This window comes from Rhinolophus ferrumequinum, chromosome 12 (genome assembly GCF_004115265.2).
Source record: "Rhinolophus ferrumequinum isolate MPI-CBG mRhiFer1 chromosome 12, mRhiFer1_v1.p, whole genome shotgun sequence".
NCBI classification, from domain to species: domain Eukaryota; kingdom Metazoa; phylum Chordata; class Mammalia; order Chiroptera; family Rhinolophidae; genus Rhinolophus; species Rhinolophus ferrumequinum.
Genome location: NC_046295.1, coordinates 18,194,925 through 18,220,763, shown reverse-complemented (window position 1 = coordinate 18,220,763; position 25,839 = coordinate 18,194,925). Strand labels below are relative to the sequence as shown.

At 43.4% G+C, this 25,839-nt stretch overlaps 1 protein-coding gene across 1 annotated transcript in view; it reads left to right on the top strand.

The window, feature by feature from the left end:
- MTAP (methylthioadenosine phosphorylase) overlaps window positions 1-25,839 on the top strand; it is a 48,339-nt gene that overhangs the window by 7,293 nt on the left and 15,207 nt on the right. The window contains exons 2-4 of the mRNA XM_033122113.1: window positions 7,190-7,276; window positions 8,465-8,523; window positions 11,013-11,180. Of these exons, the coding sequence (XP_032978004.1) occupies window positions 7,190-7,276; window positions 8,465-8,523; window positions 11,013-11,180 (314 nt within the window). The remainder of the gene's footprint in view (window positions 1-7,189; window positions 7,277-8,464; window positions 8,524-11,012; window positions 11,181-25,839) is intronic.

Below are 25,839 nucleotides of genomic sequence, written 5' to 3'. Positions count from 1 at the left end.
TCCCAGTACCCTTACGTGTAAAGTTAGACTATTTATTTGAGATTTTTCTTGTTTCTTTAGGTAGGCCTGCATTGCTATGAATTTCCCTCTTAGGACTGCTTTTGCTGTGTCCCATAGCTTTGGGGTTGTTTGTTTCAAGGTATCTTTTGATTTCTTCCTTGATATCATTGTTGATCCATTATTTAGTAGCACGTTAGGTAGTCTCCATGTGTTTGTGTGTTTTTGTTTCTTTTCTTGTAATTGATTTCTAATTTCATACCATTGTTACCAGAGAAGACACTTGATATGATTCAGTCTTCTTAAATTTATTGAGACTTGTTTTGTGGCCTCACATGTGGGCTATCTTGGAAAATGTTCTGTGTGCACTTGAAAAGAATGGGGTGAAATGCTCTAAAAATTTCAATTAAATCCATCTGGTCTAGTGTGTCCTTTAAGGCCTCTGTTTTCATGTTGATTTTCTGTCTGGAAGATCTGTTATTGGTGTCAGTGCAATGTTAAAGTCCCCCACTATGATTGTATTACTGTTGATCTCTGCCTTTATGTCAATCAATATTTGCTTTATATATTTAGTATTTATATGTTAGGTACATAAATATTTGCTATGGTGATATCTTGTTGGACTGATTGCTTTATTATTATGTAATGTACTTCTTTGCCTCTTATTATAGTCTCCATTTAAAATTTTATTTCGTCTGATACAAGTATTGCTATTCCAGCTTTTTTCTCATTTACATTTGCGTGAAATATATTTTTCCATCCCCTTACTTTCAGTGTGTGTGTTTTTCGATCTGGAGTGGGTCTCTTTTAGACAGCATATTCACAGATCTTACTTTCTTATCCCTTCAGCTACCCTATGTCTTTTCATTGGAGCATTTAATCCATTTATATTTAAAGTGATTATTGATAGGTACATAGCTATTGCCATTTTATTATTCATATTTTTGATCTTCATTTGTTTGTTTTCTCCTTTCTTTTGCGTAAAGGAGTCCTCTTAACATTTCTTGTAATACTGGCTTGGAATTCCTTTAGTTTTTCCTTGTCTGGAAAGCTCTTTATCTCCTTCAATTTTACATAATAGCCTTGCTGGGTAGAGCAGTCTTGGTTGTAGGCCCTTATTTTCATTACTTTGAATATTTTCTGCCACCACATTCTCGCCTGCAAAATTTCTGTTGAAAAATCAGCTGACAGTCTTATAGGAGCTCCCTTGTAGGTAGCTAGTTGTCTTTCTCTTTCTGCTTTTCGGATTCTGTGTTTGTCTTTAACGTTTGCCATTTTAATTATGATGTGTCTTGATGTGGGCCGTTATGGGTTCATCTTGTTTAGAACTCTCTGTGCTTCTTGGACTTCTATGTCTATTTCCTTTGCCAGGTTAGGAGAGTTTTCAGTCATTAGTTTTTCAAACAGGTTCTCAATCCCTTGCTCTTTCTTTTCTTCTGATACTCCTGTGATGTGAATGTTGTTAAACTCTTTTCCCCTAAACTATCTTTATTATTATTTTTTTTTTATTCTTCTTTCTTTTTGTTGTTCCGATTGGGTGTTTTCTGTTATCTTGTTTTCTAAATTGCTGATTTGATTCTCTGCTTCATCTAGTCTGCTGTTGATTCCTTCTAGTGTATTCTTTATTTCTGACTTGTTCTTTTTTATGGTTTCTGTCTTTCTTTATGCTTGCTATCACTTTGTTGAAACTCTCACTAAGTTCCTAAAGCATTCTTATAACCTGTGTTTTAAAATCTGTCTCTGATAAGTTGGTTGCCACCATTTCATTTAGTTTGATTTCTGGAGGTTTCTCCTGTTCTTTTATTTGGAACATGTTTCTTTGTTTCCTCATTCTGGCTGCCTCTCTGTGTTGGCTTCTATGTATTAGGTAGATTTCCTGTGTCTCTCAGTCTTTGCTGGGTGGCCTTATGCAGTATGTGTCCTGTATGGTCCAATGGCTCAGTCTCCCTAGTCTCCTGTGCGTGTGTTCTATGAGTGTCCCTTGTGTGTGTTGTGTGTATTCTTCTGTTGTAGTTGAGCCTTGATTACTTTGGGCACATCTGTGGGTAGGATTGCCTCCCAGGCTGACTGGCTGTGAGGATTGACTACACCCTTAATGTATGAGCTGCTATGTGAGGGCTGATGCCTCAGAGGAGGATTCGCCCCTGTGGGCTCTTGTGCCTGTTGAGACCCCCCTTTGGGTATGCTGCTTGGGGGGCTAACCACATAGTGCTCTGGTGTGATGTGAAGCTGGCCCCTGGGTGTGTTGTTACTGGAGTCTCTTAGGAGAATCTCCCATACTGTCCAATTTCAGCCTTGCCTCTGACTGGCCCATGGGTAGCTGCTAAGAAACACAAAGCTATATGTGGTTGGCTGCTGCCTGTGCTGGACCTGGAGGTGTGGGGGGTGGCCTTGCTGTGACCAAGGCCAGATGCCACCAGTATGGGGCCTGGGGCAGCTTAGCAAAAGGCCCCACGCCCCCTAGGGCTATTGCTACGGGCTGGTTGACCCAATGTAGAGTTCCCTGGGTGACATAGCACTAGCTGGATGGGGTGGAGTCCCGGGGGTCAGGACTTGTGGCTGGTGGTTTTTCACAAAGTTAATGCAGATTCAATTCTTGTGCCAGTGCTTGGCCTGTTACCACTTCGCATGTACCCCCGATAACACTACAGGCAGCCACCGCTCACCTCAGGGTAGTGCCTGGCCTGTGACCACTTTGCAAAATGTCCTTAGAACATTGCAGTTCAGCCACTGCTTTCCTCAGGCTCTCAAATCCCCAAGAGCTCCCCAAGAGTGGCTGTGGTGCAAGTTTTGGGTCACTGTCCACCACTGAGAGCTCCCCAGGCTGTCATGGGCCTTCCACTGCTGTAAAAGGCTTCCATGGCTCGTGGGGTGGGGCTGGCCACCCAGGTGCTAAGAGTACCCTGACAGTGCAGCTCTAAGTGGGCAGGGGTGGGTAGTTTCCAGGGAGCTAAGGTTGTGGGTGGTAGTTTCTATAAATTCAAAGCAGTCTCGGCTCCCACCCCAGTACCAGGCTGTGATTACCTCACAAAAACACCCCGAGAACACTGTGGCCATCCACCGCTCGCCTGAGGCCTGCAGGTCCCCGAGAGATGCTGTGGCACAGGTCTTGAGTTACTGCCCACCACCAAATGTTTCTTGGGCCATCCCAGGCCATCTGCCGCTGCAAAAAGATTTCTGCAGCCTGTGGGGCGGGGCCAGCAGCCCAGCAGTCAAGAGTGTCCCAGGCGATACAGCACCAGCTTTGCGGGGGTGGAGACCCCGGGGCATCACCTAGGCAGTGTGCATATGCAGATTCTGTCAGACCAATGCCATCCCAGACTTGGCCCTTTGAGGAAGGGCTCAACACAGAAAAGGTGGCGCCCTCCTGTAGGCTACACATGTGTCAAGCTCCAGCCACACCAGGCTTAATAATGGCTCCTATCCTGCCAGCCCTCATTTCGGAGCCACACAACTTAGTCTTTCCCCACACATCTCTGGGTCTCTCGAGTTGCGGCCCCTTTACCAGAGACCAGGTGAGTGTTTGCAAGGGAGTGAGTCTGTGTGCAGGCTCTGTAAGAGGGTGTCTGGGTTTCTAGCCACCCTGTGCCCCACTGGGATGGGCAGACATAGTCCTTGCTGATGTCCACAGCCACAGGGAAATCACCAGCAGGTGTCCCTCCTGGTGTTCGACCACTATGTGGATTCGGGGTCAGCCTGTTTCGCGTCTCCACCCCTCCTACCAGTCTCAATGTGGCCTCTTCTTTTATGTCCTTAGTTATAGGTATTCTGTTCAGCTAGTGTTCAGATGATTCTTGAGGTTGGTTGTTTTATAATTTACTTATAATTTTGGTTTGATCCTGGGAGGCAGTAGGCATAGAGTTTACCTAATCCGTCATCTTGGACCTTCTGATCAAAAGCTCTCATCCTTTTAAAGAGATGGACTTGGTGGTCTGTCAGAAGAAAAGTGTGGGATGGACCACTAGTTGTTAAAAATCTGGCAATGACCTTGATTGACCAGGGGTCCCTATTCAGAACTTTATCTTGTAAAATAAAGAAGTCCTGGCTGGGCAGAATTGACTCAGAAATTCTATCTCAGTGTTTTCTAGGCAGCATAGGATTGCCTGGACTAAGGGCTGATGCTTCTGGCCCAGGCGGCCTGGGAAGGTTTTGTCATTGCTTCCTGAGTGTGGATGAGGTCAACTGACGGAGAAAAAGCCTCCCCACTCCCCACCGCCCGATCCTCCGATGTGTTTCACGTAGACTCCAAGAGTCACTGTTTCTGTGCTCGCTCTGTGACCTTGGTCCAGAACTTGACCTTGGTCCAGAACTTGGTACTTTTTGCACATCAGTTTTCTCATAACATGGAGACAATACGACTTTTCTAATAGGATGTTATAAAGAACTCTGGGGGATATCGGTTGGTAATATATCATAGTTGTTGAGTGTGAAAGACCTGGATTCCTATTCCAGCTTTGCTCATTATGATTTGCTCTTGGACAAATTTCATAATTTTTATGCTTTCTCTTTTCTATTTTGAGAAAGAAAATTTCTCTTTTCTATTTTGTAAAATGGGTGTAATACTATATTGGGCCTATGTAATACTATATAGGATAGTTGTGAAGGTCAAATGAAGTGTGGCCGCTGAAGCAGCTAACATAGTGCCTGTGACATGTAAGTGCCCCAGACACAGTTACTTTATTACCATCGCATTACCACGGCAGGTACTGAGTTGAGTTGAATTTAAAGGCTCTAGAAGAACTGCTTGGGAGTTTCATCCTAGTGGTACTTTGCTGTGGAGCCAGCAGGTGGCGACGTTGCCACATCTTGGCACTGGTGGCTTCCGTCTGCAGCCACAGGAAAATCGCAAGAAATTCAGCTCCCTGGTGTGACAGTGCTCAGTTGCTACACTTGTCTTGTGTCCCTTGCAAAATATAGGTTTCCATAAACAACTAGAGCCAGTTGGGTGACTGGATGGGCTCTACTGCAGATAATTCCAGGGCCAGAGACCTCATCCTGGCTTTTCTGGCTAGCAGTAGCAGCTTTCATGCCCTGTCCTACATGTTTGTCGCTGAGGGCTGAGTTACCAGCTACCGAATGCAAGGTCATCATGCAGCCAGGTGGTGTGGACTGAAGCTTGGGGCTGCTGACGGTGGGTTCAAGGGCACTGAGCTTCAGCAGGATCCCTGGTCAGCATTTCTTATCCACTTCTGTGATGCCGGGCTAAACTAGAGCGTAGTTTCAAAACGAAGTCATGTTTGTTCTGTATAGGAGTGTGAGAATCCAGTGTTGGATCCAGCATGTGAGATGCGATGGCCCAGGGAACACCCAGAAACAGCCAAGTCAAAGTGGTAATAAGAGGGGGAAAAAAGAATCTTTCGTCAATGGCAGACTTTCTAAAGAGCAGGCTGAGAATAATTTCAGAATCAACATTTCAGTTCTGTAGTCTTGGGTGATGACACGGGCCACACAGTTTATTAGCCCCGTATGGTCTGTGGTGCTTCAGAATATGTGAAATGAAAGATAAAATGGAGAAGTCAGGCAGAGGAAGAGTTAGGATTGCATATGACAGTATGATTTTTTAAAAATTTCTATTGAACTGGCATGATTTAAATGTTCTAACTTAAGTGAACCTTTCTGTTGATTTGAAAACTAATATTGCTTAATCTTTACCTATGATGTTAAGTCTTAAGATAGAGAAAAGGGTTGCGGTAGAGTATGTAATCTACTGTGTTTTCAAGAATATACCACAAGGTGGCACTAACGTCAAAAACTGGTTTAGCCACTTGAGGAAGTTGTTGGGACACGTTTTAAAGTTCTAAATCATGTAACAGTCAGTTCTTCAGTTAAAGCTCACTAACTTGCCCTTATTTTCTGTTTTGTTGACTTTTTTCCCCAGGAAACTTAGGGCCAGAGAAGTAACCCTTTTCCCACATACTAATATAAGTCAACTTGCTAACCTGATCTGAAAATTATTTTATTCAGATGTTCAGCTAATTCCTCACTCTGGAATTTTTTCTCAAGGAACTGCTTTCTTTCGTTTAGTGGAAATTTTACTCAAGTGACAATAGATTTAAAGCTTTTCATTGAAAAAAAGTGCTCAGGTCACTTTCCATTAGGTTTCTTGGTAAAGTGTCGTCTCTGCTGCCTGTCCCTGCTCATTTAAATACTGTTTCTCCCTGAGGAAGTATCAGCCCAGGGAAATCTTTCTAACAATTTCAGTTATTTAATTTTTTAATTAACAGTTTAGTTAATATTTTAGTTATCTTTGTCATTGTTCTTGTTTGTGTTTCTTAGTCATCAAATTAGATTAAGTCTAGATGATAGTACTGAGTTTCTTTAACTCCGATTAGTCCCTGAAGACTAGGACTGTTTTTTTCCATGGAAAATGCGATACAACACTGGAACTTAAAGTAATTTAGAACTACCTTTGAATTACTTATTTACGTTTATACACACACGTGTGTGTATACATATATATGAATGACATTTGTATTTCCTAAATACATGAGGCTAACTATTCATGCTATTTCTGACTCTTTATATGTGATCCCTTAGAGCTCTGTGATTTTAGTGGCATAGGAAAGAAAAATCGCTTGTTTCTTCATCAAATGGGGTAATGAGGAGAAATCATTACAGAATGGCTATACAGAATATATTCTACCTCAGCAGTCTTTTGAACATTCTTTATTCCATAGCTCATTTAGTAGAGAATGTAAAATTGGTTAGAAAGTGCTTTCTACCACATTTCCCCCAAAATAAGACCTAGCCAGACCATCAGCTCTAATGCGCCTTTTGGATAAGGCCAGGTCTTATATTAATTTTTGTTCCAAAAGACGCATTAGAGCTGATGATCTGGCTAGGTCTTATTTTCGGGGAAACACGGTACAAACACATTTGCCTATTTTTAGGTTTGTTTTCTGCTTGAGCTAATTGAAGTAACTTTCGGTTCTAATTTGCTATTCAAAAATTGTCAGCAATAAATGTGATACGGTTCAAAGAAAGCGACCCACGCTTTGGTTGTTCCTATAATATAGAAGGCTTTCAAATGTCTGTTGAATAATTGTTTCTCAGTAATTTCAGATTTTTAAAAATAACTGGAGCTTAGCAGCAATGGAGAAGAGCATATAGAATAAGCAAATTTGCTTAAAATAATGGCTTGGTTTCTAATGAAAAATGATCACATGTGGTATCTTTTTATTGTCTCTCTTAGATTGGAATAATTGGTGGAACAGGCCTGGATGATCCAGAAATCTTAGAAGGAAGAACCGAAAAATATGTAGATACTCCATTTGGCAAGGTTAGTACTCAGTTAATGAAGATATACTAGCCTTTCCCTTTCTCCTTGCTGGCTTGATTTTTACGTTAAAAAAAAAATTGTTTTTAATTGCTTTTGTCTTCACAGCCCAGGGCTGATAGGGGCCAGGAATCCTGTCATTAGGTCCCACCAGCTGAGACAGTGTCCCTATGGATGCCTAGGGTTTCCCTATATTGAAAATACGGCTTTTGAATCTGTGCAAATAGTTTTTGCAATTTATATTCTTAGAAGCCAGATACTCATTTCAGACATAGAAACTGGACTCTTCAGGTCTCTGCATTTAAATCAGCTTCTAATTTGGGGCAGGTAGGTCACACCATACTAATTTAGGAGACACACTAGGAGGAAACGTCATACAAAGTAATCCCTGTCCCCAAAGGGGATTTCTCGGGGATCCATAAGACAATTGTATACTGAACTGGAAATAAGATACTCCTGCTTTTCTATTAAAAAGCAGCTATTTGTTCTCCCAGCCCATGTCACCACCCAGCTAGGGTAAGGGTGTCTACCTTCTAATTCCACTGTGCTACTAGCAAACGTTGCAGTTCCTTTGATTCTCCTGTGAAGACCTCTGCATCTGGCAATCCCAACCAAAAACTTTTTCAGCCAAGTCCTTAGATTGACTTCATGTCCTCCAAGTCCTGCTATAAGGTTGGTACTTCTTAGCTTCATGTTTTCTCATTCCCCGAGGGTCTCAGAACCGTTCGCTCCATGACCTCAGGTCATCCATGGCCTTCTTAGAGTTGGTTAACACACAAAAACAGTTCCAGTGCTGAGTTCTTAACTCCCACGACAGTGGCCTCCTTTCCTTTCTGCATTTCACTCTCACACCTGTTCTTGAACCTCAGAACTACCTCAGCACAGCTGTATTTGATCAGTCTACCATCAGAGAGCCCTCCTGCGCTCGCTACAAATAGATCACACTGCATGTGCCTACCCACACATCTGACGCAGCCTTCTGAGTCCTGTGAATCTCTGGGCTTGTGAAGGGCTCAGTACGTATTTGTTGATTCTCAATCAAATCTAGACTCTTTTAGCTCTTTAAAGTGTATCTCCGGACTCCAAGTTTCCATGAATCCTCTGGTGGTTGAACAGTTGAAATGGCAGCTTTTTAATTGTTTATCTATGTTTTCAAATCACTGAGTTATAACCATTGTTCATTATGTGCAGCCTTCTGATGCCTTAATCTTGGGGAAGATAAAGAATGTAGATTGCGTCCTCCTTGCAAGGTAAGGTATTTTAAGCCTTTGGAATGTTATTGCTAAAGGAGAGTTTAAATTTCACTTGAAATCTGGAAAGAGGAATGGTGCAAGTATGAGTTTTATGTGTTGGTGGAACTAAAGCGTCTTCGTCACCTTTAGTTCCCACTCAGGGTTTTGGGGTAAGTTATACTGACTGACATCTCACCCCTCCCCCACCCCCGGCCCCCATAGGCTGGGAAAGTGGTTCCAACAAGCCAATGAGTGATGAGATGAGTTTGACCAAAATTAAAACTCTGGTTTCCTTCAGTCTAGTTGCAACATGTTTTCTTCTGTGTTTTATTTTTCCCTTTGAATTAACAAAATAAACAAAAACTGCTTTATTCATGATCCCTTGTGGAATATTACTGTAGTTGTAGGTTTATGGTCCCTGAAGTAGGTTCCCTATGTTTTCCACACCATTATCTCCTTGACAGGGCTAGTGTGGTTCCATATTACAGAGGGGGCAAATCATTTGTATCACATAATTAGAAATTAGTTGAACTACATGTGTTAGTTTTCTATTGCTGCCTAACAAATGGCCAGAAATTTAGCAGCTTAAAAGAGCACACATGATCTCAGTTTCTGGGTGTCAGCATTGTGGGCACAGCTTAGCTGGGTCCTGTGTTCGGGGTGACACAAGGTCGATTCAAGGGCGTCTTCTCTCATCTGGAGCTCCAGGTCCTCGTTTAAGCTCATGTTGTTGTTGACAAAATTCAGTTCCTCTGGCAGAATTCAGTTCCTCATGGTTATAGAACTGAGGCCTTCAGCTCCCAGAGGCTATCCACATTTCCTGCCACGTGGCCCTCGCCATGGGCAGTTCCCATGGTAGCAGCTTGTTCCGTTAAAGCCAGCGGGAGGGTCTCTGTAGTGCGTGGTGTCAGGTGGAGCCTAACCATGGGAGTGACCCCGGTGCTTTGCTGTCGGATGGAAACAATTCTCAGATCCACCTACCTGCAAGGTGTCAGCAGGATTGGTTTCTTTTGTTCTCGGCCTCTCCCTTTGGCTTGCAGATGGCCATCTTCTCCCTGTATCCTCACATTCTGCCCTCTCTGCGTGTCTGTATCCAGATTGTCTCTTCTTACAAGGGTACCATTCCTGCTGGATTAGGGCCCACGTTAATGACTTCATTTTAACTTAATGACTTCATTAAATACCCTATCTCCAAATAGGGTCATATTCTGATGTATTAGGGATTAGGAATTCAACATACGAATTTTGGGGGGGACACAATACAGTTCAGCCCGTAACAGGCATCATGCATGAGGGGATCAGTTTTCAGACAGAGTTTGCTAATGTCACCATAAACAACTGGGAATGCTAATATTTTAAACATTTCATTAACTTACTTGAGTGACCAGGCAGAAAGGAATGGAGAAATTCAACTGTAAACTTGAGTATTTATTTCTATTTTGTGTCTTTCTTTGTCACGTCCTGTGCAACAAGAGTTGTGGGGAGCGAGGAGGGTGGCACAGGGTTAAGAAAGACAGTAGCCAAGAATATAGTGCAAGCCAGGCCAAGGGACTCCAGCCTCAAGGACTGAGCCCCAAATCGGGCCTACGCATAACTTTTATTAGTTAGGTGAGGAAGTAAAGGCAGTAAAGCTTGTCAATCTCAAGATCTGTGAGTCCTATACATTATAATAGGAAACTGATTCAAGCCAATCACCCTTGCTTGCAGGCAGCGGAACTGTAAGTCTCAGGATGTATGTACTTCCCCAAGGGACAAAACCTTTATGCATATGAATAGATGGAGACCACATCATTGAGTCACTTCCCCTGCAGGTTGTGGGAAGGAATGCAGCCACAGAGGCAGAGGCTCTCCTTAGCCAGGGGAAGGTGGGGGGCTGTGCCCATCTCTATCAACCCCGTGCGAGTTCCCCGGATGGTCCCCACGCGGCTGTGTCTGGCTTGGGTTGCCCCCCCCACCCCCCGTGGGGAATCTTACCCGTCATTGACTAGCCAGCCATCTTTCTGGGGCCAAACGGAGACATAAGGTGTAAACACAAAGATGAAGCAAAGTCCCTGAAAGGATCTGTCTCACAGACTCTCCTTTCTTTAGGGGCAGGTACGAGGAGACAGACGGGTAGGCTGCTGCGTGGCAACATTTCTTCATTTGGCAACTCTTGTTTTCCGTGTCATTGCTCATATAAAACCAGATGCCTCAGATTCTGGGGTTTTGGGGCCCCACAGAATAGACACAGTACATCTTCCTCAAGAGGGAATTCTAAGGAATTTATTACTTGCTCTTGATAGGAAAATAAATATACAGAATTTAAAGCTGGCCTGTATTTTAAAATCAAATAGTTTGTCCTTACAGTTGGCAGGTGATTGCTCTGCCTCCTGCCTCCTCTCATTCTTCCTCTGCCAATGAAAGCACTTTGGGACGGGCTGGAAGTCACTGCTATAACTTAGTTCTCTTTTCTAACGGTATTAAAATGTGCTGCTCACTCGTCTACCATATTTACTCTTCTTCCATAGGCATGGGAGGCAGCATACCATCATGCCTTCAAAAGTCAATTATCAGGCGAACATTTGGGCTCTGAAGGAGGAGGGTTGCACACACGTCATAGTGACCACAGCTTGTGGTTCCTTAAGGGAAGAGATTCAGCCCGGTGATATCGTCATTATCGATCAGTTCATTGACAGGTAAGCAGTCATCTAATACCCTTTAGGCGCCTGTGAGATCCTTCCCAGCTCAATGGACAGTGTGTGGGGACTTGAGAGATGGGGGAACAGGCCCACAGACTTGTTTTAAGCCTTTTATTGTGGGAGTTCTTAAACATATACAAAACAGAGTAATCATCATGAACTCTCGGGTTCCTAATTCCCAGCTTCAGCATTTAGCAATTCACTGCAATTTGTAAGTTGAAAAGAGAAGTGTTCTTTAAAAACACAAAAAACAAATTACTTAATAATTCCTCCGTATTAGGTTTCTAGGCAATGCTGTCCTTTTCCCTATTGTCTTACAAACCTTTTTTTAATAATTGGTTTGTTCAAATAAGGGTCCAGAGGAGGTCCACTCATTACACACGTGAGCTCATTAATAAGTTTTTGTCCAGAAGTTTCCATCCCCTTTTTTTCCCTATTTTTTGTCCTGTCGTCTCCCCACATGCTGTATTTTACTGATTGCATCCTCAAGTGTCACTTAGTGTGTTCCCTGTCTCCTGTGTTTTGCCGTAAATCACTGGTTAGCTCTGGAGGCCTGATCAGAACCAGGTTCAAATTCTTGGCAAGAATCCTGTGCATTAGATCAAGAGGCACAGAATGTCTGGTTGTCTTCTCATGATGCTAAGATCTATAGTTGGTGTAGGAGCTAGGCATTTTTTGTTATCTAATTAGACAAGTAATATATAATGTTTCTTTATCCAAAAAATTAAACAATAATAGGCTTCCAAGATCCTGGGCTTTTTATGCGTTTAGAAGTAGTTGAAGATATCACAAGGGAAAGTTGGGGGCGCAGCGGGGGGAAATCCTGCCTTTCCCACCCCCGCCCAATTCCTGGTGAAAGTAACCACCTCTCAGGATGCTCTGGATGGAGACAGGTGAGTGCACGCTGCACCTTGAACCAGAGTGCCACCGAATGTAAGCCATTTGGTGATTCCTGCCAGAGTCTCCCCATCTAGTCACCCCGACTACCTCTCAGTCATCTTGCCCTTCCCATCTGTTATCTCTGAGCTTACTACACCCAATCCCTCTCTTACCTCTTCTGTTATGAGAGGAAGGTTTATTCAACCCAGTTCTGTGTGTCTTTGGCCTTTTTGGGAATTGTTACAATGTCTCGTCCATCAGAAGCATTTTTGATTGTTTCCATATGAAAAGAAACTATCAGATTAAACCATATGAAGTTGCCTGTTTTGTAAATTGGAAATGGTCAAAGATCAGCAATTTCATGTAGTTCAACCTAATAAATAACAGAGGTAGACTAAAATCATGACATGCCCTCCCCTGTCATTTTTCCCATCATTTCTTAGCACCTGACACTCTATGTATTATGTGTCTTCCCCTCTAGAACGTAAACCATGTGAAGGCAAAGATCCTATCTGTCCTGTTTGCTACTTTATCCCTAACACCCACAACACTGCCTGGCCGGGCGTTGCTCAGGCAGTACTTTTTGAGTGACTGAATGAATGTGATCATTCTAAGGGAGAGGGAAGCTGGAAGTCATGTGTAAGGGACATCTTAGTCAAAATCTCTATGGCTGTCAAAGTCCACGTGTTTAGAGGTAATAACTTAAGAAAGTGGTTGTAATACAGTCGTTTATAAAGCAGAGTACAAAAGTCTATATTCACAATGATCTGGATTTGTAAAGTATCATAGACAACACTAGAAAGAAAAGGGTGACTTGGGTACTAAGCCTGGGGTTGATTTGTTACTGAAGTGTGTAACTATACTGTCACGTTTCCCAAGTTCCCAAGTCTTTTCTCACACGTAGATAATGTAGATGTTTCACATACTTGCTCTTTCAAGAAAGCAATTAAAGCAGAAGGATGGAGACTAGAAAGAGAACAGGTATTGCCATCAGATCTGGTTTCATTCTGTTTTGGCACTTCTTAGCTGTGTAACCTTAAAATCTTCTGATGTCTGTTTCCCTTCACATGCCATGTGGATAACCTATCTCCGTAGTCTTACCTTGGAAGTTTAAAGTCTCTAACAAGTGCCTTGTATGGGATCCAGCATATTTTACCTGCCAATACCTGGGTGCCATTATTGTGAGTTTGAGTGTGTTGTCTGACGGGGTCCATGGTTAACACAGTCTGGCAATGACAGAAAAGATCTGTTAAAAGAATCACTAAGGGAATATCATTTAGAATGAAATCTCACATGTTATGTTGATTATACGAGGTATGACCAACAAATACGGTGAATGTTTAAATAAAAAAAATTTGGGCCGGCCCAGTGTCTCAGGTGGTTGGAGCGCCGTGCTCCTAACACTGAGGTCGCTGGTTCGATTCCCACATGGACCAGTGAGCTGCGCCCTCTACAGCTAAGATTGTGAACAACAGCTCTCCCTGGAGCTGCGCAGCCAGAGGTTGGCATAAGGTGCCAGTGTGCTGCCGCGGGCTACGTGTGCTGCCAGAAGTGGCAGGTGGCCAGCACGAATGACCAGCAGCCATCGTGAGCGGCCAGCCCCCAGCGACAGCTGCCGTGAGCTGCTGTAAGCAGCCGACCGATGACTGGTGACTGACTACCTCAGCCGAGGGGAGCGCCAGACTCATAACACCAGCATGGGCCAGGGAGCTGTGTCCTACACAACTAGACTGAGAAACAACGGCTTGAACTGGAGTGGGGCGGGTGGAGGAAGGCGGAAGAAAGGAGAAAAAAAAAAAATTTATTTTCAAAATTTTAAATTTTAAAAATTTTATTGTAAAAGACACATTGCCATTAACCCCCCTCAAAATACCCCTGCTCGCTTTGAACACACTTATCCCATTGTTCTTGCCACTTTCTGAAGCAGTTCTGGAAGTCCTCTTTAGTGAGTGTCTTTAGTTGTGCTCTTGTGGCTGCCTCCATGTCCTGAACCGATTCAAAACATTTTCCTTTCATGGTCATTTTGACTTTGGGGAAGAGCCAGAAGTCGCACGGTGCCAGATCCAGTGAATAAGGTAGATAAGGACTCACCGTAATGTTTTTATTTAACAGAAATTGCTGTACCAGAAGCGATGTGTGACACAAAATTTCACATTAATGCATTGTTCGTGATCCGTGATTTATGGCACACTTTAAAACACACCTTCTCTTAACTGTAGCTGAAACCTGACTGACTGCACCAAACAAGTTGAAACTTGTCACACAGTTACTAAAGTTTGACGTGCCACTTCCCAAATTGAAGATCCCTGCCTTTTTCTGGGATGGTCTGCGGCAGCAGCATTCACCGTATTTTTTTTATCACACCTCGTATGTTGTAATAAGACTATTTTGGATATTTTCGGTTAGATAAGCTATTAAAGCTAATTTTACCCATTTTCTATTTTACTTTTTTAATGTGGCCCCTGGAAAATTTGACATTATCTATGTGACTTTTGTCACTATTGGACAGCGTCTTGTAAATGATAGTGGCCCTGGTTGAGCCACGTGGTTTCCAGTGAAGCAGGCTTGGGCATGTACGTGATTCACCATATGTTTGAATGTCTCATAGGAGAGGAGAGTCAGAGCTTTTCGCCTTGTGAGTAATGCCACAGGTGTTGTAGTGATAGGACACCTTTTTAACAAAGTAAATCTTGGGCTCTTGAGGCAGGAGGCTGTTACCTCCACTTGGTGCTGTTGTCTGTCACGGAATGGATGCTGTGCCGTTTGTAGCCTGAGGTTCCCATAGCCATACCCACAGCTCCTACTTTTTTGACAGAATTGCAATGTTTTGCACAGCTGCCCAGTGGCTTACAGCCAGGGCAGCAGGAGCCCTGGGTCAGGAGGTTTTACCTTGGCTCTGATGGGCCTCTGCCAAATCACTGTACCTGTGTGTGGCCCTTGGTCCTCGCTTCAGAATCAAGGGTTGAACTCCAACATCGCTTAGCTCCTTCTCCCTGCACTGCCCAGGAATTCCTCTCCAGGGACTGATCTCGAAACACACATGTTGGCCTGTTGCTATAACTTTGCCCGCACATCATCCTAGCAAAAAGGCCCTCATCCTAAAGTCGTCTTCAGAGGCCGGAGGGATTGTCTTAATCTCCCTACCATAAATGGGTGATAAAGGAAGAATCAGAACAGAAAGTATGACTATTTTTGTTCCATAGATGATAGCACTATAAAGCATGCCGCTTTCTCTGCCTTAGTGCCCAGCATGGGAGGGGTGGAAAACCAGCCCAGCGTATCAGCCGTGGTGTGCATACCTTAGAGATCATTAAGATTTAAAAGTGACAGGTGGCTATGATTTTTATGGTGGTTTTTAAAAACATCAGATTTCTACTCTAAAAATGAAGTATGCCCTTGAAGAAGTCTGACAGGCTAGAAGCTCTTTTAAGAAAATAAGGTCATTCTCTTCTGAAAATCGTTTTTTTTCTCTCTCTCGTGCTGCATAACAGCCTTTGAAAAGTTGAAAGTCTGAGCATGAGAAAAGGGGAATCCTGGGTGTGCCTGACCTGGAGAAAGCAGGATAACAGGTGGGAGGGGAGTGGTTCCAAGTATTTCTGGGTGTGTCCAGTCAGTTCTTATATCTGTTTCTCAGACATGAAAGGAAATGCCTGGGCTAATCTTTAAAGTGAAAATAATCTTTCATTTGTGTTTAGGGCAGCCGTAGAAAGCAAAATGTATCTTGATCTAGAGTTTACATGCTAAAAGAATGTGTTGTTTTTCATCATTTTTCCACTTCATTTTCCACTCTTCGTTGCCCTGGGTCCTGGGCTCTATGGGCTAGGTACTTCACAAACCCAAAATGAAATATAGCAGTTCATACCAAGAACTTGTAGGAGGCTTGTCCATAGTAGGTTTCCTCAGTGCCTTCTGCCTCTCGCCCTACTGGGTGTGATTAATTCATTTCTCCTACATGATGGAGGTGCCCATTGTCAGAGCCACAAGCAATTTAGGATAAAACAAGGACTTGTTCTATTTCTTGACAGTCATTAAGCAGTCCATTTTAACTGGGGAAAGAATATGCCTGACCTTTCATCTGTCCTAAGAGAAACATGTCCTATTTATACTTTAAAAGTATCTCATAAGGGAGAAGCTCTGAGATGCATAATTCGGGGATTCTTCTGTGGTACAAACCCTTGTCTACAAGGTTCACCTGGCTCTCACAGTGTCACGTGTGGGGAACTGAGTGGGAGAAAGGAAAAGACCTCGTAAGGGAGTCCAAGTCAATTCCCCTCCCCAGAACCTGGCTTTGCCACAGGAAATACAGCATTCTGAAAGCTCAGCTGCTCTTAGGGTTCCAGTAAGGCTTTTCAGATCATTTCTCTGTTGGGTTTTACACCTGCTTTCATCCTGGTGTCTTCTGACCTTCCATGTCTTAACTATTTGCCTCTGTCCCGGGAGCAGCTGAGAGGACCACCTGTCCCTTTGCTGGTTGGTTCTGCTGTTAGCACCTCTCATGATGGTAACTGTTCTTTCTACGAAGGGCTCTGAAGCAGCATGCCTGCCTGTGACCTGGCAAGGGCCTCGTCAAATTCTGAGACATGACTTAAAATTTAGAAGCATGACTATGCATTTACTTGGCTTTTGTTTTGCTTTTGCTTGTCAGGCCTTGCAGCTGGAAAGCATGACCGTCTCGCATCAACACTACCCCCCCACTTTTAAGAGCTTAACTTTAACGATGCGTTATAAAGTAGAGCATAGGAGCAAGTTCTAATGAGATTTTTGCCATTGGAGCAAGGGAAGACTTTGCCCACTAGCTGCTTTTTTCGAAGCATGAGACATCTTGTTGTCTCTTCCTGTTTTCTTTCTGTGATACACCCCCTCCCCCCCAATTGTTGAACCAGTGATTGTTGGATACTTCTCCAAATTCATTATATGGCCTTTTTTTTTCACCCCCAAACTACTAACTGTCCCTGCCAGGTAGGACACACACGGGCAGAGGGTTCCAGCAATTTCCACACATGGTTTTTCTCCCCTTCACCGCCGATCACGATTATCATCATTGAAAGGAGCCCAATTCACCGTATTTATTATGCATGTATTAAAAGGAAAGTGATCTATAAACTGTTTGGAAAGGTGCCCACATTATATTAAGTATTTAAACAAAAAAAGACGCAAGGCAGTAGGACCTCTTAAACTGCTTCTGTCACATCAGAAATCTCTCAAGGTGACGCTAGCAAACAATCAGGATAGGATGAGATTTTTGCTTTTTAATAGTGGCTGTTGTCAGGATGTTTTACACATCAGGTTTGGTTTTTTTTTTTTAACAAAGAAAAATACAACCACAAAATTAAGATTTAAAAAAAAGGGTGTGAGTCTTAGTGCCAAATGTTTTCTGCAAAATGCTGTCAACATGTTGACCTGTTGTGCCTGAGGCCCCCGGTTAGGTTCTGCTTGAAGAATGCAGTAGAAGAAGCCCCACCTAGGAAGTGAGGACATCCCAAATATCCTGGCTCTGCCCTCCAATTCCTCTGTCGCTTGGTGTGGTCATCCACTAAGTGAGGGTGTTGGATTTATCCGAAAGAGTTCAGATGTCTCCCCTCTCGAGAGAATTATTGTCTCTCTGGAATAGGGTGGGGTTGGGGGCTCGGGTGAGCTTTTTGCTGGTGAGGCACGCTTACTCATCAGGAAAGTCCCGCTGTAAACACACTGGGAAGGGATTATGTCAGTTTATTGCTCCCTCCCAAAGACATAGCCCTGCCTTGGGCTTCCCCCACGATGTCATGGTGTGAAGCTCGTCTTACCCACCCTGTAAAGCACCATCCTGGGAGGTTCAGGTGTGTCCTGGTGTCAGTTAGATCATCAGTCTTTCAGCCTTTTGGGCAGGGCATGGATTCTTAGCAATAGAATTGGGGACGGAAGGGGGTTATGGTTAGGAATTACATAGACTTTGTCCCATTCCTGTCAGCAGCTATTTTAAACCCTTACTGTTCTCACAGCATCCGGCCCATCTCCGGCACTCTTGGTTGAGAATGTCACCTCTTTACGAGAAAACAGAAGCTATTAAGCATAAAGTCATCATCTTCCTTCACGCTCCCTTCTTCACCAGTTACTTTCATCCCTGCGTCCTCCTCTGGCATCTTCCTGCCTATGGCTGTCCCAGAAGTGGGGGCAGGGGCGGCTACTGCCTGTAGGAGGTTAACTTGTGTTCTTGTGTTCTGCGCTGCAGCCTAGTTTTGTTACCACCTCGACTTATGTCCTCACTTAATAAAAATGGTGATAAGCGCCCAATGTTTGAGTGCCTAGTTAATTGCCCCCAAATCAGTTAATCCTGTCTACCATATTCAAGGGTAACTTCCCTAGTTTACACTTGAAGAAACTTCAGCTCAGAAATACTGCTCATTTGCTATGAAGTGGGGCCTGTGGGATTTGAATTCGGGTTCCTCTCCAAAGTCTGACCTCGGCCACCCATCGCATAGACTTCCAGCTTTGCCCTTGCCCTCGAGGTCCACACTGGCTACAGGACAAAGTCCCAAAGGTACCTCACACTTTGTATTCAAGATTAAATTATCCCCGTTGGTTGCCTTCTAACCCCACACTCCCTCCTCTCCTGAGCTCCTGCTTCTTCATTTGGTAAATAGCTAATTTGGTAACCCTGGCACTCCCACCCACACAGTAGTCATTGCTGTGGCTTTGTGTCAGCCCTCCACTTATTCATTCTGAGTCCCACCTGTGCATGTCTTGATTCCCACCCTCTTTTCTGTCGCCACTGCCCTTGTTTGAGACACGTCTTACTCCTTTTTCATCGCAGCTTGACTCCCCTCAAAGCCGGTCTCCATATTACTTCCTGAAAATACAATAGAAACAAAAATAAAGTCAGAAGAGGGCTGGAAACCAAGCACTCTGAGAGGGCTTTCCCCCGGATTTCACTCTCCGGGTGTAACTGTGCAATGCTGTGCCCCAGCACACACCCGGACTTCTGAATTGACAGTGCATTTGGGTAGGGGGTGTCCATATAGAATACCTCAGCTCTTCCTGTTACTAACGTAACTTTTTCCTAGTTCCTTTTCTCATTGATGCTGATGATCTTTGCCATGTACTTAAAAATATCTTATGACCTTGGTGGTAGTTTCTTGCGTTGCTTTTCTATGTCGTATCCCTGTTCTTTTCCCTCTACCCTGTGAAATATGAATGTTTATTATCTGGTCTTCTGCACATGAAGTCTTTATTTCTGGATAATTCTGAAGCGTGAGAAAATATTGAGCTCTTCCCACGTGTCAGATGCTGTTAGGCCCTGGATAATTAACATTCATACACCTCTTGCTGTCGGTCATGGTTAGAACCCTTCTAGGAGGCAGCCTGACTCACAAAAGTTTAAAACATGCACTTTGCACTTTGCAATCCTAAGAGAAGTATCAAACCTGCATGTTTCTAGACATGTGTATCAGGATGCTTGTATACTGTTTTCTGAGTGAGCAGCCTAAGGCAGTGGTTGAACAACCATCCTGTGGGATGGTTTGAAGCTGTAAATAGGATTTGTTAAAGCTACAGTGTGGTGACCTGAAGCAGTGTCCATACTTTACAGTGAAAACAGAGCTGCTTAGTCACAGTGCCTTTTCTAGCCCTGCCTGTGTTCCTGGTGCTGCTAATTATGATAGTAGCAAGAGGCATCCGGTACGTACCTTATTGTCACCTTTCACAGGTGAGAAGACTGAGGCCCAAAGAGATTGTTATTCACCACCTGGGTCAGAGCCGGGATGTTTTTTCTTGTCCTGTTGCTCTGTGAGCTTTGTTTAGCAAGACCTGATGAAAAATAGAAATTATGAAGGGAAAACGAGGTTACCTGTCTACTGAGCAGTGTTGCCTCATTGGACTATGAACATCCTTGGTTTTTCTCCTTCCCTGTGACATGCTGAGCAATTAGGGGATTCATTAAATCAGGGAGTGGGAGGATCCAAATTTGGTGTAAATTCACAACCTTTCAGTTTCTTCTGGTTAATCGAACAGACTCGTTCCACTTCTAAATTTGTTGCTATTCATACCAAAACCCCTGTACTTTCCCACTGTGGTTATAAACTCTTTTTCATTCTCTGACTAAGTGCCCTTTGTACCTTGACTCCCTGACCGGAATCTTCTAGGATTTGACCCTTATATTCTTGATGGCACTGTCCATAAATACGTGTGTGCACACGCACATAAATACACACTTAGAAATTCAGAAGGCGCATTCTTAATCCTGTTAATATTGAAATTATGCAAATTGCCAAGAGGATAAATATCCTTTTGTTCTAACCAGTTGGTGACCTGGCCTTACATTTTATTGCCAGCTGGACCCATTTATAATACTTCTTAAAAAATAAAAATTGTCTTTGGTGTTCTAACTAAAATGTTATCCGACATGCATACCTGAGTTTGAAAGTATTTGCGAGTAATGTGTGTTTGTGATAAAATGTAAATAATATAGGAGAGCATATGGTGAAAAGCAAAACCCTCCTACTACGTTTCTGGTGGGTATGCGCCTCGCCACAGCCCTTTGAAGGGCAGTTTGGTGAGATCTATCTGTCACGCTTGACAATGTGTGTGGTGATTGACCCAAACAGTTCCTTCTCTTGGTTTCTTGAGAAACGCATGCACAAGGGATCTCATGCAGGGGTACTGGCTGTAACGTTTTTAATTACCCATTCGTTGTACAATCACGAAAGTACTGCCATATCCATGACAGATTCCATGCAGCACTTTAAACACACCAAGTAGATTTATGTCTGCTGATATAGGAAAGTCTCCAAGATACATCATTAACTAAGTCAAGCACATTGTGAAACAGTCCATATTGTATGCTATTTTTATATTTTTAACACAAAGAAAGACTATGTGTTTGTGTGACTCTGTAGGAGTTCTAGAAAAGAGACACCCACCGTGTTCTTCCTAACAGCTACACACTGTTCTATGGCTGGACGTATAATTTATTTGAGCGCCGGAGAAGTGGGAAAGTTAGTGGTTTTCAGCTTCCTGTTAATATTAACTATACTTCAGTTCACATTTCAGTGTCCTGTTATCTTTGTATGACCATACGTGTTAGTTACATTGCCAGCAGTAGAACTACTGGGCATCCTGGTGGTCGTGGCAGACTTGCTGTTGAGAGCCTCCCCTCTTTCCCTGAGAGCTCAGGCTGTAGTGAAAAGAGCAGTTGGGAGGGTTATTTAAATTTTATTTTGGTTTCAAAAACTGAACTTTTCTCTTTCCATACACATTATTATTTGCATATCTTTAAAGTGACAATGGTCGAATCGGTTCCCCGAAACCACGCTCTTTATGAGCAGCCGTTGGCTTTGCTTGGCTGGTGAGGTGATGGACTCACGCTCCTGCTTGCCGGGACTTGCTGTGGACATTTGCCATGTTCTGCATCTCCTCCCAGGTGTGTGGCTGTTGGCTTCTGCTGTGGGACAAGCGTTTTTCCCTCAACTTACTTGCCACTCAGAATTTCCTCAAATGAAAAACAGTAAGAAATGGCTGTCTCTCAGCCGATTCACGAGTCTTGATCCAGAAACAACCCCCCAGTCTGTCTTTCCCTGGGCATTCTTTCCCCTCTGTCTGAAAGGGCCAGTGTTCTCTCCTTTGTCTTGAACTCATCCCTCTTGCCAGTACACATCCACATTTTGTCTCCTTCACTCTTCCGTGGGCAATTTTTTCTTTGTACGTTAATGTTTCTTAGCACACATTCCTGTTGAACAACCTCGAGCAGTGTTTTGGGTGCCCTTGACACAGCCCGTACATGTATCGTGCTCTGAGGTTGCCAGGGAGTAAATACAGAAGCAGATTTTCCGTGCCTGGTAGTAACTGGTACTGAGCACTTCCTTCATATCTTCTCATTCAGCCTTCACGGTGACCGTTGAAGGTGGTTGGTATTAATCCCCCATTTTAAATATGCAGAAGCTGATCTAAACAGGTATTTATAGAGAGATGAGAGTGACTTTCCAGAGGAACAGAGTGGGTGGTAAAGCAGGTCAGGTCCGTCAGTCTCTTCTTCAGTGGATGTCCCAGGCTAATGGGGAGGTGAAGTCAGCAGTCGCCTTGCCGAGCTGGGAGGGTTTACTGATTAAAGCAAGAGTCGGGGGCTTTTTTTATTACTGCAGAAACTATAACTGGGTTAACTATATCTTAAACCACATAAACATATGTATTAGCTTCTTATTGCTGCTGTAACAAATTACCACAAACTTAGTGGCTTCAACAATACAAACTTACTGTAATTCTGTAGGAGTCTAACATGGGTCTCACTGGCAAAAATCAAGATGTCAGCGGGGCTGCATTCCTCTCTGGAGGCTGGGGAGAATCTGTTTTCTTGCTCTTTTTTGCCACCTGCATTCTTTGGCTCCTGGCCCTTTCGTCTTCAAAGCCAGCAATGGTGGGTTGAGTCCTCCTTACATCTCATCACCCTGACACTGACTCTGCTGCCTCCCTTGTCCACATGTGAGCCCATCCATTTAATCCAAGATAATCTTTCCATTTTATTGTCAGCTACTTAGCAACCTTAATTCCATCAGTAGCCGTAGTTGCCCTTTGCCAGGTAAAGAAAGATATTCACAGGTTCTGGGCATTAGGATGTAGATATGTTTGGGGGGAGAGGGCCATTCTGCCTGCCACCACATGCCACTTTCACAAGTCAGTAGGACAGCCGCCACTCCAAAACCTTCTTGTCCTTGGTCTAGGTTGCTTCCAGGAGGTGTATGAGCCATCCAATTCTTCTTAGCCAACGCGGGAACAATTTCCCATCCGGTCTAGCCAGTTTGACATCATCTGAGGCGAATTTTATTCATGGGCCCGGGAATAGATTTCAATTTCTGTCTCTTGATGGAAGGAAGACCAGATTCCATTAAGGTTCCCTTTATCAGGGAAAGGTGCCTACTCAGGCACTGTTGCAGACCTAGTTTCTTCCTTCAAGAAACTATCTGCATCAACTATTTGGTGACAGAAGGAGATTTCACTTTGGGTGGTGAACACACAATGCAATGCATAGGTGATTATTGTATAGAATTGTACACTTGAAACCTGTGTAATTTTACTAACCATGGTCACCCCCAATAAATTTAATTTAGAAAAAGGAATGACAAAAAGATTATCTACAGGCTTCTTCCATTGACCTGTTCTCCATATGCTTCTGCGGCACCTGCATCTATCTCTAATGTGATTTGAGTGTGTTCCATGTGTTGTATCTTCGCAAGGAAATAGTAATAGTAGCTCTTGGCAACAATTACTAGTTATCCCCAAGTGCATGCATTTGCACATCTCTATAAAATAGGGATGTTATTGCCTCAAAGTCTATTGGGATGTAATCACTGGAGGGTTTTGTGGCCCTGCTTTCATATTTAAACAAGGCTATAAATGGAGATGTTGCTACTACTCGCGTGATGAAGAAAGTACTCAGGGAGGTTAACTAATTTGTTCAAGACCACCCAAAACTTCAGTCACAAAATCCAGATACAAAACTACATTTCGTATATTTTCTCCGTATCACTGAGAAAATTCAGCGTGAGGGTGAACTACAATTGTGATAAAAGAGCTGTTTTGGCTGGAAATTGGCAGTGAACAGGCAGTACAGGCTCAGTCAGATAACTGTCCTCACTGTCTGGGCGTACGCCTGGCAGACGCATTATACCTGGCATCTTGCTGAATTATAAAAGCTCTCACTTTTCTAATTAAAAACCCTCAGAGGAAGGCTAGGAGCTCTTAAAGTACAGACATTTGCATTTCCTTCGGGTGGTTAACTGCACCCACGGGTGGTTATAAACACCATTGCTCTTGATCTGAGTTTTCATTTATCGTCGATTGTGCTTCATCATTTTATGCTATACAGGAGTATTGCTATTTATAGTGATTTAACTTTAGGTCGTTAAACATTTCAAACATTTGTTGACACTTAAGTTAGTTATGCAAACAGAACACCACACATAAGTGGGCAGATTATGTGAAAAGGTATTTCTCATCCTCACCTTCCTTTCTAGGATCTTGACAGTATAGTTTAGAATCCTTGAGAAGCATTGATTTTTAAACCCCCTCATTTCTTCCCTGAGGCTGCCCGCTTCACCTGGCCCTTACAAGGTTGGGGATTCTGAGACCCCCAGTGAGGTCCCACAGCTTCCTTTTACTACTGGCTCCCAGTTCTGTCTCTAGGCCAGACCTCATTTGTGAGCTGCTGTGGGATATCTGAACTTCGTAGTTGACTTAATCCTCGTAATGTCCTTATGAATGCGTGGATGGATGCTACGTATTATGTTTGGAAAATGGAGACCCAAAAAAGCGGTGGCAATTTGCTATAAGCCATATAGCTAGTAGTTAGCTTTGTTTAAAGAGAAAAATGTGAAATGTGCCACTGAGAGAACCAAAACTGTAGTTAATAAGTATCACATATCTGTAGCATAACAAAGTATAAATAATACTTAAGGTAAAAAGTTCAGAACAAAGGAGTGATTAGGCACAGAAAGGATGGAGACAGAAGAGGGACAAAGATAGATAAGACGGGGGTGTTACCGCATGGATGGCTATTGGGGTATAGCAGCTGAAGTTTTTTGTGGCCCTGTTTTTATACTTAATCACGGTGGTAAATAGTGATGTTGCTAATACTTGACTCACTGAAAGCTGAAACCACGCCAGAGCTGAGAGTACCCGGCTTGTCAGTTTTACAAAACAAGAAAAGCCTCTGGGGCTGGAACAGTCATTTGACCTGTTCTTCAACCCCGTCTGGAATTGCTTCGGGGTTCAGTTAGCCTTTCTTTTGAAGACGCCTGTGACAGTGGACTGAGAGGATCGTGGGCAGGGTTTTCGTTCCTCCACAGCAGAGGCCTCGCCTCTGAGCTAGGTGGCTTTGGTGCCACCGAAGGTCACTGTTCAGTCTGTCACAGGGTGGAAGTAACAGGTTAATTTTGGTAGGTGGACATGCCAGCTGTGGAAACTGTACTGGGAAAACTATTTGTTAATACTGTTGCCCACCCTCCCGCTCCCGGAAATAGACATTAAGTGATCTTTCTCCCCCTGTTGGCTTTCCCTTGCTCTGTCCGTCCCCTCTTCTCCTCTCTGAAGGAAAGAGGAGGACTCTCTTTCCTGTGTGACTCATGAGTTCAAGTGTAGAACAATAGAACGGACTCAGAAAGTGGTTTAGTCTGAAAACTTAAAACTTCTGATGAGAAATTGCTGGGTGACTTCGCACTGGGTTAATTTTAGCTTCTTTTTGTAGATTCAAAAATGTTTTACCAAAAAGTGGAACTAAGAGACTTCAGGACTAATTATGGCAGGTAGAGGAGCAAGCTAAACAAGGTAGCAGAGAGATAGATTTCTAAATGTGGAGCAGGACAAAACACTGCCTTCTTGGGTCAAGGGCATGGAAAAATAAGATTGGGGATGGAGGAGAGGAATTACTCTAAATTTAAAAATATGTCAATCAAATGCAAGGTGAGGACAAAGCAGCTGTTTTTTCCAAACAGGACATTTTTGAGGACATCAGGGAAATTTGCATATGGCCTAAGTGTTAGCTGATACTGAGGAATTATTGTTACTTTTGTCAGACGTGATAACAACATTTCAGTGGAAAATAATCCACATATTTTGGTTCACCTGAAGTAGGGGTGAAATGGCAGTCTGGGATTTGCAATCATGGAAATGCTAACGGATAAAGCAAATACGAAATTTTGGAGATCGTTGAATCTAGGTGATGGATATAAATGGGGATCACTATATAGTTTTCTGTACCAAAAATGATTGAGAGATTTCATATTGACTTTTTAAGTGTTTCTCCTGTCCTCCT